The 13,931-nt window shown below is 42.6% G+C and overlaps 1 protein-coding gene across 1 annotated transcript in view; it reads left to right on the forward strand.

Annotated features, from left to right (window-relative positions):
* The window catches only part of Sec24d (SEC24 homolog D, COPII coat complex component), an 83,419-nt gene that overhangs the window by 48,726 nt on the left and 20,762 nt on the right, over positions 1–13,931 (forward strand). The window contains exons 9-13 of the mRNA XM_057793339.1: positions 455–593; positions 3,100–3,215; positions 7,470–7,594; positions 12,100–12,291; positions 13,161–13,254. Coding sequence (XP_057649322.1) covers positions 455–593; positions 3,100–3,215; positions 7,470–7,594; positions 12,100–12,291; positions 13,161–13,254 — 666 coding nt within the window. The remainder of the gene's footprint in view (positions 1–454; positions 594–3,099; positions 3,216–7,469; positions 7,595–12,099; positions 12,292–13,160; positions 13,255–13,931) is intronic.

Raw genomic sequence — 13,931 nt, forward strand, 5'->3', positions numbered from 1 at the left:
TGTAAGCTACACGAACAACATGCTGCCATACACACTAGACCCTTACAAGAGCCATCTTACTGTGTTTGGAGTGTGCACAGATTAGCAGGGTGCATGCCATGGGCATCGGGAACATTTTCACACAAGCTTAGTGAACTATTTACATTTCTATATTTAATTTATTCTCTTTTCACACACACGAACAGGTAACGCTGCATACACACATTGACATCGATATGCAGGTGTTAATATGTGCTTATAAAGGAGATATGTTTGTAAGTGATATATACATCTAAGTGAATCTTTGTCTGGGTGTGGTGGGCTGTGCCATAATCCTTGAATTCAGCGATGGTCTGGGAGGAATCTTCACGGTCCTGGCAAATGCTCAGGGTTTCTCAGTGAGTCCTAGTGAAGGGTTTGATAGCACCCAGAATCTCCATGCTCCCAATTCATTTCATTTTCTTCCTTCTTCTAGACCCCCTTGTACTTGGTAAACCACGGCGAGAGCGGACCAGTGCGGTGCAACCGGTGCAAAGCCTACATGTGCCCATTCATGCAGTTCATTGAGGGCGGGAGGCGCTATCAGTGTGGATTTTGCAGCTGTGTGAATGACGGTAAATGGTGCCCTTAAGAGCACTTTGTAGGGCTGGAGAGATGGCTCAGAGGTTAAGAGCATTGCCTCCTCTTCCAAAGGTCCTGAGTTCAATTCCCAGCAACCACATGGTGGCTCACAACCATCTGTAATGGGGTCTGGTGCCTTCTTCTGGCCTGAAGGCATACACACAGACAGAGTATTGTATACTAAATAAATAAACATTAAAAAAACTATTTAAAAAAAAAAAGAGCACTTTGTAGACGCTTTTTACTTAAAAACAAATATTTGACACCTTAGCTTAAGGAAGACAGCTTTTTTCTTTTCTGGGTGGCACTACTTGTAGTCCCTAAACAGAAGCCGTTACTAATGGAGCTAGGTCCCTGTTATCCGTACGTAGTTGCAGGAGCCCCACATGGAAATTGTGCTATCGCTCTGCATGAAACTGAAGCACGTAATGGTGGAGTTGTGTCTCTTTCCACAGTGCCCCATGGCCTGGGGTTGCTCTTGAATTCATGGTATTTCGGAAAAGCTCATATAACCAAGGGCTTTCCCCTTCTGATATAAATGTTGAATTTTCAGGAGGAAGGGGCATGTGATGATGCCTTTTGGGTGTGATTTTCGTTTCATCCTCTTGTAAATCCGCTAATGTTGATGTTAGACTGTGAGGGAGGCCACTACACAGAGAGCCAATGGATAAAGCACTTGTCCACAAACACGAGGGCCTGAGTTTGGTCCTCAGCACCCACATGAGAAACAATCAGAGCCTGGTGCTGTGGGGTTGGAAAGGGAGACTCCCTATGGCTCCCTGGCTGGCCAGCCTAGCCAAATGGTCAAGCTCCAAGTCCCAGTGAAAGATCTGTCTCAAGTAACAAGGTGGACGGCTCCTGAGGAATACCACCTGAGGTGAACACACACACACAGACGCACACACACACACACACACACACACACAAAAACCAGGAGAGAAACAGATTCTGTGGCAGAACATAATTTATGGTGTGACTCGAGTTTGATTGAGAATAGGTGACAGGATAATATTAAATGTTAATGAGCATGTACAATTTATTTGAAAAATCCCATTATATGTAGATGTGTAAATGAATTTTACATTATGCTGTAGAGAAATTACCATTCCACATACTGTAGGGCAGACAGCCCAGAAATCTGCGTGACACACGTAACCAGTCCCTATCATGGCTCCTGGTTTATTTGACTTTACTGACAGAGACTGTCATCTTCACCTTCTGTAATCTTTTCAAGATGTTGAATTCGCCAAGTTCAGGGTCAAATATGTAAATATAAACTTTATAGAGTTCACTCCTAAAAGAAATAGTCATGAGATGATAAGGACATAGACTCTGAAACTTCTGGGTTTTTGAAAATCTGACTTTAGAAAAATAATCCTGTTATAATTTGCATGTTCACAGCTGAACATAAAGACTCCTAAGTGTTGGTTTCAAACCAAAAGGTACTGCTTTTGTGGTTTTTACAGAGGGGGATGCTGTTCTTAGCAAAATACTTTAAAGCATTGGTAGCTTTCCCACATACTCCTAACAGAATCACCAGGCAACAGGAGCTCTTTTGAGCAGAGACTCCGAGCCTTATTTGTCCAAGTGTGGAGCGCGTGAGTCATAACTCTTGCTCTGCCTTTGGGTGACTTCCAGAACTTCGCTAGAAGTAACCTCCCGAGACATTTGAATCAAATTAGACTTCCACTGAGATCTTTCGGGTGCAGTCTTTCCCTAATACAGTAATCTTCTACATGAGGAGGGCCGGCTGCTAGCAGATCAGCGTGTGAAAGCCTAGGGCTAAGGACATTTCTTAATTAAGGTGTAATAAAGATCATAGTGGATACGATAATCCAGATAGTCAGCATTAGTCTCCGTCAGCTATGTTAAAAATCCAAATAGAAAACAATTTATAGAGGAGAGGTGAGTTAGTGGAGGCAGGTACTTGGGTGTGTTAGTTTGGAAATGGCGACACTTTTCTCTGGGATTCCCAAAATTATAAATGTCCTTTGCTATCAATAGCTTGTTTATGATCGAGAGGTTTTTAACAAAGCTCTTATTCCGGTTACATGAATGCAAATATTGTGGTCTGTGGTTTTCTATATAGATAAAATATTTCCTGATTACAATGTAGTAATACATTATGCTGAGAAATAGTAATAAAGCAATCAACACTGATGAAAAGTATGTATAAAGTTATGTAGTTCTATAGATAGCATTGCAGGCAGATTGACTTGACTATAAAAAAATCAAGGCTTATGTGTGGCAAAACTGTTATAAACATAATTAAAAGACAAAATTATAAAGACTTACAACATATACAAGAGTCAAAAAGTCAGTGACTTTAAAAGAGAAAACTCATTTTTCACATGTCGCTAAGACATGTGCTCACAATGATACTGAGAACAACTTGTGTTCCTGATCCTAACTCCTTTCTGCTATAATAAAATCTGAGAATTTCTTGGGTTGTGTGCTTGTGAAAACAAAGGATTTTCTGCCCTGGTTTGCTTTCCTTAGTCCCTCCATTCTATTTCCAACATCTGGACCACATTGGAAGGCGAGTGGACCACTATGAGAAGCCGGAGCTGTCGCTGGGATCCTATGAATATGTGGCTACGTTGGATTACTGCAGGGTGAGTGTTGCCAAGACGTAAGCATTTCTACATCTATGCTGAGTTTAACTGAAAAACTTCCATATGTAAAGACATGACATGGTTCACAGACAAAGCATCTCGGGGGCGTGTAGAAATGCCTCAGACACAGATCCGACCTAACTCGTTAGCATGATTCAGTTGCTGAGATATCTCCTGAGGGTAACCAAGCTTAGAAGTGTGGTATAGAAATAGGAAACAATTCCTTTTTGTCTGTTTGAGAGAGAGGATCCTGTCTTTGTTTTGATTTGGTTTCTGAGACAGGGTCTCCCTTAGTTTGGTCCTTGACCCTGCTGTGTGGCTGAAGATGACCTTGAACTCCTGAATGCTGGGGTGAATGGCCTGTGGCGCCTCTCCCAGATGTTGTTCAGCTTCTTAATACAGTAATCTAATTCCACATAGGTCTCTGGCTCTTTTGGTTTGTTAGTGACTTCTCTACCAAGGCAGAAACTTAACCAGTATGCTTAGAGGACTGCAGGCTTCCTTACTTTAATATGTAACTCTGAGACTCATTTGACTACCTCCCATAAACTTCGTTGGGTTCTTTCCTTTTGTTTTTATTGAGCTGTATGTCTTTCTCTGCTCTCTTCCCTTCTTCCTTCCTCTACCCTTATACCCTCTCCTGTGATCCCCATGCTCCCAATTTACTCAGAAGATCTTGTCTTTTTCTACTTCCTATTTAGCATAGATCCATGTATGTCTCTCTTAGGGTCCTCTTTGTTGTCTAGGTTTTCTGGGGTTGTGAATTGTAGGCTGGTTTTTCTTGCTTTATGTCTAAAAGCCACTTATGAGTAAGTACATATTATGTTTGTCTTTCTGGGTCTGGGTTACCTCACTCAATATGGTGTTTTCTAGATCCATCCATTTGCTCTCATATTTCAAGATGTCATCATTTTTTTCACTGTGTAGTACTCCATTGTGTAAATACACCACATTTTCCTTATTTATTCTTCAGTTCAGGGACATTTAGGTTATTTCCAGATTCTGGCTATGACAAATAATGCTGCTGTGAACATAGTTGAGCACATGTCCTTGTGGTATGATTGAGCATCCTTTGGGTATATACCCAATAGTGGTGTTGCTGGATCTTGTAGGTTGTTTCCTAATTTTCTGAGAAATTGCCATGCTGAAATCTAAAGTGACTGTACAAGTTTGCACTCCCACCAGCAATGCAAGATTATTTCCCTTACTCCATGCCTAAGAAGCATGTCTGGTCACAGTATGAAACAACGAGAACCAATTTTCATAACAGCTGCTTTATGTTACAGTATGCTACACTGTGAATGGTTAAAGCTGGAGGAGAGTGCAGGCAGAAAGGTGTGTATCTGGAAGTAGCGTGAGCGAGTTCAGCCAGGAGCAGATAGCCGGGCTCACACTCACCTCGAATCCCAGCACCTGGGAGGCAGAAGCAGATGGAGCTCTGTGAGTTCATAGCCATCCTGTCTACATAGTGAGTTCCAGGACAGCCAGAGCTAGTGGGACCCTGTAAAAACAAAACAAAACCCAGAAAACAAACCAAAGTAAATAATAGTAATGATGACAGGATACAGCATGAGCAGAGAACGGCCCGTGGAGGGAGAAACTGCAGAGTGACCAGGAGTGGGTCACAAGGACAGCTCAGTCACTTCTGCTTGGGGTCTCTGAAGACACTGCGGGGGACTGATGTGGACCCGTTCTAAGCACCAAGATTGCTGGAGAGTGTACTCCATTTTCGTCAAAACCTCATAAGAGGGGCTGGAGAGATGGCTCAGAGGTTAAGAGCACTGGCTGCTCTTCCAGAGGTCCTGAGTTCAATTCCCAGCAACCACAGGGTGGCTCACAACCGTCTGTAATGATATCTAGTGCCCTCTTCTGGCCTGCAAGTATACATACAAGCAGAACACTGTATATGTAATAAAGATATATATATATAAAAAACCTCATAAGAATTCAAGTATTTTTAAAACGCTATGTCAAATAAAACATATTTACTACTGTCCTGGCTCAGGTTCTGAGGGTGTGTGTGTGTGTGTGTGTGTGTGTGTGTGTGTGTGATTCTGTGTAGGAAGTGTTTTGGAAACCGCAGCCACTTAAACTGAGAGAATGCATATTGGGAATGAGAAGTAAATTGAAGAAGTATTTTGAGACAAATCTGTCCTTTTCCTACTTGATTAGCATTGTGTCTTTGGGGTTTTAGATTTTTGTACACATTGTAAAGGAAGTTTTATAGAAAGTGTGGGTTGACAAGCTGTTGAGAGCTTATGTTACTTTAATAGGGCTGGGGAAAATAAAAAGTGGGGAGGCAGTGGTTTCCACTGACTTCTGCTGCCATACACACACACGCACACACACACACACACACACGCACACCTGCGCACACGCTAGTTAGAATGGAAGACTGAGAGGGTCTGTTTGAAAGAGCTAGGGGCCCTGGGTCCACACCAAGTGGCCAGAGAACCATGTTTTTTTTTTTTTTTTTTTATGTCTGAGGGAAACAGGTCAAGTACAGCTTTAGCCTCGAGCTGTCATGTGGTGCTGTCACTGAAAGCACCCAAAGGCAGTGTGGTGTGGAGGAACGGCAGATTAACTATACACACGGTGAGAACAAGTCTGACTGAGTGAAGGGTTCCTAGAGAGACAAGCAGGTCAGCGAGGAATGACTTATGGGGGAGTGTATGAGAGAGTATAAGGGTAAAAAATAAGATACAATTGGGACTGTCACCGAGAGGTGTTGCTTTATTAATGAGAATGGTTGCTATTTTTATCTGGTCTAATCTGTATTATGGAATAGAGGAGATGGGACTTGGGAATTGAGAAGAAATCCTCACAGACACCAGCAGAATTTCCTCATTCCTTGACTGTTCTGATTTTGGATATGGAAAAGTGACTTTTCAGACTGAGTTATTATATGTATTTGAAATGGGGTATTTATTAGAACAGCATTATGTCTATTACAGTAGATACAGACCAGATCGATGAGATCATTTATAACTCTTATCATCTAATAATTGAAATATATTTTAATTTTAGAACACTTTTACACTTTACCATAAGCTGAAAAAATGTTGGTCTTGGGTCTTTATTCTCTAGTGGAGGTCACTGATGATATTTGCTTGTGGCTTTCTTTTCTAAACATTTTATAAATCCCAGCTGAAGGATCACTTCCTTATGAGCTATTTGGACACCAGCCAGACTGGGAAACAGCAAGAGCCCATTTTCATAACAGCTGCTTTATGTTACAGTAACTGTTGCAAAGACATAGGAAAAGGGCCATTTTTCTTTACCACAAACATGAAGTTTGGAAAGTATTTTATAATGTATATTTTAAGGTATGCAGTTAATCTTAATAGACACTTTCATATCTGTAGCTGAGTGTGGTGGTGTGGATATTCTTGTAATCCCAGCAGTGGAGAGGCTTAAGCAAGAGAATGAACTGTGCTCGAGGCCAGCCTGAGCTACACAGCAAGACCTTGCTTCCAAAACAAAACAAAAAAACCACATGTCTAAAACCAAAGGAAGTGGTGAGAGACCTGAATCATGATATCCCAGTTAATGAAACTTGGTTCCAGTTTCCAAAAATGTTAATTTTTTGATTGTACTCCTTTTGAACATCTCTTTTTTTTTATATTTATTTACTTATTATGTATACAATATTAGGTCTGTGTGTGTTTGTAGACCAGAAGAGGGCAGCAGACCTCATTACAGATCGTTGTAAGCCACCATGTGGTTGCCGGGAATTGAACTCATGACCTTTGGAAGAGCAGGCAATGCTCTTAACCACTGAGCCATCTCTCCAGCCCTCTTTTTTTTTTTTTTTTTTTTTTTCGAGACAGGGTTTCTCTGTAGCTTTGGAGCCTGTCCTGGAACTAGCTCTTGTAGACCAGGCTGGTCTCGAACTCACAGAGATCCGCCTGCCTCTGCCTCCCGAGTGCTGGGATTAAAGGCGTGCGCCACCACCGCCCGGCTTGAACATTCCTTTTCAGGGCCCCAAATGCATTTCCTCCTATAAGAGAGCTTGCTGCTTAAAGGGCTGGCCCAGTACTCCCTCTGTTAATATAGCGGAAAGTTCCTGTCATGACCTGGAGAATAAGTGGCTTCTTTTATTTATTTTTATAGTGGGGACTGAGTTTCCTAGAAAGTTATTGATCCATAGAGGTTATATCCTCAGTATTGACTGAAGCATCTGATTGGCCTTAGAGTTTGCTTGTGAAATATACTTAGTTTGTATCTACTTGTGTGCTGTTTGCCTTCCTACAGAAGAATAAGCCTCCCAACCCACCAGCCTTTATCTTCATGATTGATGTCTCGTACAGTAACATAAAGAATGGACTGGTCAAGCTCATATGTGAGGAACTGAAGACCGTGCTGCAGAGACTGCCCAAGTAAGAGAACTGCTCTTCTTCTGTGAGATGCTGTGTGGATGAGCTGGTGCAGACTGGCCCATTAATATCATTGCTAATGGGAACATTGTAGCTAGTCACCGTGCTTCTGAATATTCAAAATGTCAGAGTGGATATCTGAATAAAGAAAAACAATGATAGATAAATGAAACGCCTCAAAATACTTTACACATTGCCGGGAGAAACCCAGTGGTATTTGGGGAAAACTTTGCAAGTCTATTTCATAAAAGCTGGTGGTTGCTGAGAGTGGCAGAGCCCAAAGGGTCCCAGAAAATGGAGCAGTTATAGGAAGGGACGGAATCTTTTTAGCCAAAGTCCCTTCTGCCCTTGTGATGCCTGCAAACTCCTTCCTGCCTCCTGTGTGCCCTGGCTTAGCAGCGTGAGGCCAGCCTCTCTCTGCCATTCTAGCAAGCAGCACTTGGAAGGAAAGGAGGCAGCTCTTCATTGACCTGCAGGCCCAGCAGGTGACTAGACCCTGTTCTGATGACCTCGCTGCTGCAGACTGCTTTAAAAGGCTAGCTGGCACACTACCTGCTGTAGACGAGAAAAGGAAATAAAATTGATGGCAGTTTTACCCATGAAATATAATTGTGTACACGCATACCTTACATTAAATTTGGAAGAATTAGAAACAGATTTGCTTTGAGAGGTCAGAGAGGGGTGCACAAAAAGCATTTTTATGTAAATAAAACCCTTAAAGAGAGGTTGGAAAGAAACGGCAGTCAGTAGTTGGTTAATGTCCTTTCATTTCTCTCTGTGCTCCACTGAGACTAAAATCATGCTGAATTCCAGTTGTCTCTCTGTGCAAGCTAGCTGTTTGGAACTGGAGCTGGTGCCAAGCATAGGGGGTGTTGTCATCTGCCATGAGGCCATGCATAGAGGATAGAGAGGCCCTGGCGTGCTGTGCAGGCCAGGACATGCTGTGCACCCCATACCTTTCACCTCCTTGCTGAGCACACAGGGCAACATCTGTTCCGGATGGGGGCATTTGGGTGAGGAGGGATTCCTCAGCCACCGTGCTTTGTGGCCTTTGAACGCCCACTCCTCTGTAACCCCTCCCCCGCGGCCAACTGATGCTTTGTGTGTGAGCAACTGAGATGAGTAGACTCTGGACCTCCCACGAGCAGTTCTGTTTGTATCTGTTAAGCGGCACTCATAATATTGTGGGGATGGTTTGGAAAACAGTGGGGATGTTTGGAAAACACCGAGGTGACTTCAGACTGGCCCGAGGTGAAAAACGAGATGGAGCCAGCTGCAGGTGGTAAGCAAAGGCCCAGATGCCCTGAGACTGCCTTGTCTCCTGTCAGAGAGCCTTGAGGAGGACTGGTTTTCTGCTAGATGCCATGAGCTTCACACGGAACTCGCCCATGGGCCGTCTTAAGTTCAAATCTGGATTTGACGGTTAGTCTATAGGAAAGGGTTAGTTTATAAGAAACCACTCCGGTTTCTGTAAACAGGTTCTCCTCTCCTTGTCTCCCACTGAGTCAGGCTAAACTGTCTTCACCAAGTCACCCCACAAACCCCTTGTTCCTTCCCGGGAGCAGCGGCGTGCAGCGTGCAGCGTTTGGTCTCAGATCTGAAATCACACATTCTGTCGTTCTCACTGTCCCCGCTTCCCCTGAAGCAGATGTCTGACTCTGGCAGAAGACAAGAGAGAAAAGTCGAAGGTTACAGCTGGTTACTCTCTGACGCTATCAAATCTGTCTAAACTCTGTGTTGTCAAGCCAACTGTCTTCGTTTGAAAAAACAAAAAACACCTGGTTGCTTTCTGTCTGAAATTTGTTTTGGTCTCTGCGTATATGTAGCTTTTTTTTTTCTTTTTTATGGTAAGACTGCCCCATCAGGTTGATTGCTCTCCTTGTACTAAAGCAGGTGGCATGTTTTACGTCTGCATGTGCTTGGTGCTCTAGAATGTTCTGAATTTTCCAAAAAGAGAAAACCTTTCTTTTCTGTTTGACTCTGAATTTGCATGTGGCCTTGAAAAGTTCTTAGATTTTCTGACTTGTTTGGAACAAGGAGGAAAAACTTTCCAATCCTTCATCATTGGGTTAATTTGACTTTTGCTTCTTTCCAACGTTGATGAATTAAATATTGGACATGGGGCTGGCAGGATGACTCAATTAATAAGCACTTGCCTTTGTTTTATTTCAAGTGCAAGGGCCTGAGTTCAATTTTGAGAACACAGATGATAAGAATGCCAGGGCCCGTGGCTGGCAGCGAATCTGCCATAATTGGCGAACTCCTGGCCAATGAGCAACTTTGTCTCAAAGGAGGTGACTGGTGTCCCGAGGATGATATCCAGTGCTGTCTGCTGGCCTCCACACGTACCTGTATCCACATAAATACACACGAACAGTACAAAAGAAGACAACTGTCTAAAAATAATGGAAATTCATGAGTTAGGAATTTTGTGGTTTATCTGCTTACTAGTGTCTGTGGTATTGCTCTGCCGGATTCATATATTAAACAATCTGGCTGCTGTTGGAAAGAGTGTAGCTGAAATGCAGAAGAGGAAGGCCTGTTAACCCCTGTCATCTTCATGTACCCCACATAGAAGTTATATACAGCCCTTCGTGTACCCTACAGAGTCATACAGTCATTCATGTGCTCTACAGAACTGTGCAGAGTCCCCTCAGGAGATTTCATAGGAGGAAGGATTTATGCTTGGTCTCCACGAACAGATTTTTAATATCAGGGAAGCGGAGAAAGCCCAGAAGCAGCGCCGTGTTTGTGGTGTCACCTGGGGCGGCGCAGGATAGAAGCCTGGAAGCTGCTCATGTGACCTCAGACAGCACAGGAGACACCTATGTGTGTTTTAACCCAGTAGATGGGGACTCCCACTTCTGAAAGCATTGTAAATGCCCAAAAATGTAAGCATTTACGCACTGCTCTTGCAATAGGTTATGAGAACCTTTGAAACGTTACCAATTTACAAAACCATATTGAGGAAAAAAGTAAAACAGGTAAAAACCAGTTCATGTCAGCCTGCCCTCAGCGGTCTGCAGTGAAAGCTGACATTTCAACTTGAGATATCTCTTGTGGGCACTTTCATTTCCTTTTTAGCCCCTCATGTTCAAGTTGTTCGTATATAAATACACACACACACACACACACACCTCATTCATTGATTATTTGAGGTTTTTGAGACACTCTGATGTAGCTGAGGCTGGTCCTAAACTCCTGATATTCCTGTCTCTATCCTCTTAAGTGCTTGGGTTACAGACAACACCAAAACAGCCTCAATATCATTTATATTATGGAGAAAATTCAGGAATGAGAAAAGTACACCCTTCTTCAGAAGAAAAGTGTCCTAAGCAGGAGATGTCACTGACATGGAAGAGTCAAGGAGAACATCATGTACCTTTCTATCGTGGTTGTCACTGCGACTCTGCGCACCGTGTAGAATTTGCCGGTGGGACTTAGAGTGCCTGTGGTGTGGGTATTTTAAGGCCATTGCGAGCGAGCAGAAATGCAGTCATCAAGCAGGCAACAGGAGCCTGTGTTGCTAAATTCTAATATCTTTGCTATGGACTGAGGTGAATGAGTTCATCTTATACTTTCTGGAACACTAGCAAACTGTTTGGAATTCCTGAAAGAAAAGATGCTGGTTAGTATAGTTTCATAGGTTTCATTTCCTGTCACGACCACCACAAGAAATCTTATTTATGAGTGTAGTTTACTGCTATTATATGTTCCTGTGGCATGTTGTTAAAATTTAGCAATTGCTACATTGAGATGTTGTAGGATGTGTAGCAAAAATATCCCGCAGGAGCCGAAAGTCCTTTCCTATCAGTAAGTCAAGCGTCCCCTCCCTCTCGCGCTTCAGATATCTCGTTGCTTCGGTCTTTCAGTTACTTGTAAGAACATTTTATTTATATGAATGTAATAAGCCCAGATTGTTCATGGAAATTCTAAAATTTCTAACTTCTATGAATTGTATTTAAGCCAGGCATAGTGGAGACTGCCTTTAATCTCAGCATTTGGAAGGTAGAGCAGGCAGATCTCTGAGTACAAGGCCAGCCTGATCTACAGAGTGAGTTCCTGGATAGCCAGGACTACACAGAGAAACCACATCTTGAAAAGACGCCCCCCTGCCAAAAGAACAATTAAAAAGAAAGAAAAAGAAACCCACGAGCAAATATGTATGAAGTGTTTTCATAATATCTAACCCTTGACCTAGAATTTGGAGAATGCTTTCCCATGTCGGCCTGCTTATTTTTGAAGTAATCCCTATCCCTTCCTGCCATGATTCACTATTGCTTTCTAAGGGCACTAGAAATTAAAACCAGAACTTTATGCCTTCCTTGTGTTCTATAGGGGACACAGTTGTTGAACTTAGGTAGAAGCCTCGTCTCACAGGCAAAAGACTGAAGAAGGCAGAATGTTCTCCAAGTCCCAAGTCTACGGCATCTTCACCTCTGAGAAAGAGTCAGACTGTGTTCATGAGAGCTTGTGCCTGAAGTTTGGCTCTGTTTTTTTTCTCCTAGGGAGGAGCATGAAGAGACGTCTGCCATTCGGGTTGGGTTCATCACCTACAACAAAGTTCTGCACTTCTTTAACATCAAGAGTAATTTGGCTCAACCTCAGATGATGGTGGTGACCGATGTTGCTGAGGTCTTTGTTCCTTTGTTGGATGGGTTCCTTGTCAACTATCAAGAATCTCAATCTGTGATTCACAAGTAAATATCAGGTGTCTTCTAATTAAATGCAAATCAGGCGCATGGTTTAAGTCATGTTGTGTTCCCAGCCAACTACAAATGTTGTTTGGCGTTGTCGATAGCAGGAGGCTTAAGGCATAGGGTATACAACTCTTACAATTTATGTTAGATTTACCCCTTTCTGGTGTAGACCAGTTAAAAAATATTCAGTCTTTTGAGTGAGGTGACCCAGACCCAGAAAGACAATTATCACATGTACTCACTCATAAGTGGTTTTTAAACATAAAGAAAACCAGCCCACAAACCACAATCCCAGAGAACCTCGACAACAATGAGGACCCTAAGAGAGACATACATAGATCTAATCTACATGGAAAGTAGAAAAAGACAAGATCTCCTGAGCAAATTGGGAGCATGGGGACCATGGGAAAAGGTTGAAGGGGAGGGGAGCAGAGAAAAATTTAGAGCTCAATAAAAATCAATAAAAAAAAAATTCAGTCTCAGCCTTTAAATTCTTTCTCCTTGATGGAGAGGGGATGAAAGGGATGCATTTCTTGTGTGTACTGTACATATTAAGATAGAGTGTTATTTAAAGAGTCCTGGGTATTATAAATAGGTATATATTGAATCAAAAGCATCTACAAAGAATGTAATTTAGTAAATGTTCCATCCAAAGAATAGGGTTTGGTGCCAGACTGTGCTAAAACATCCTCCCTTAAGGAGTGTCTGCGTCAGGTCGCCTGTTCCCTGTGGGCAACAATTACCCTCATATGCTGTCCTTCAAAGAAATGTCATATTTGTTCGGGCTTGAGATATGGGTGATTTATCTTCTGAAGTTTACGACAGATTTGCTGAGCACCTAAAATCCTTTCCCCGTTTGTTTCCCTCAGTTTATTGGACCAGATTCCGGAGATGTTTGCAGACTCTAATGAAAACGAGACAGTCTTTGTTCCTGTCATCCAGGCTGGAATGGAAGCACTCAAGGTGAGCAATGGCCACCTCTACTTGATAGTAGATGAAGTTTGTAGCAGAGAAATTAGCAAGGAAGACCTTGTGTGCAAAAAGAAATACAGTTTTCATTAAATCCCTAGGTTCTTAGGGTTTCTAAATGGGCCCCGTTTTCAGGAGAAAATGGTCCAAGCCACAAACACCCCAGTGCCATGAGCATTACAACAGCTGTCTGGTTACGATTTCAACTTAGCCCCTCTCTTTGGCTTTTAGGTGAACTTTTTGTGATCTATTTTCAGAGTTAGTTCAGGCAAATCACAGCTTTCGGATACGATGAGAAAAATTCCAGTTCTGTTGTCTTCTTCCTTGGGGTTTTCAAACACGCAGAGGTGAGGCCTGGGGATAGTTGGTATCAGGGAAGTGGCTGATGCTCATGGCTTACTCACTGTCTAAGTGGAGTGATGTTGTCCTTGTGTCCATTGGGAAGCCTGAGCTCAAATGACATTTCATCTTGCTAGGACTGAAGAAGGCAATGTGATCTAGAAGGCCCTGTCCCCAGTTGCTGTTTCTTTAGCACAGTAGTTGAACCTGTTGATTTTGACAGCTCATTCCTGAAGCTAGTTTTAAAATTGTGTTATTAAAATTAACTCCACACCAACTTCTAAAATAGAATGACTAATAATTACAACAAGAACGATCCAAGTGAACAGTTA

This window comes from Chionomys nivalis, chromosome 18 (genome assembly GCF_950005125.1).
Source record: "Chionomys nivalis chromosome 18, mChiNiv1.1, whole genome shotgun sequence".
Lineage (NCBI taxonomy): Eukaryota > Metazoa > Chordata > Mammalia > Rodentia > Cricetidae > Chionomys > Chionomys nivalis.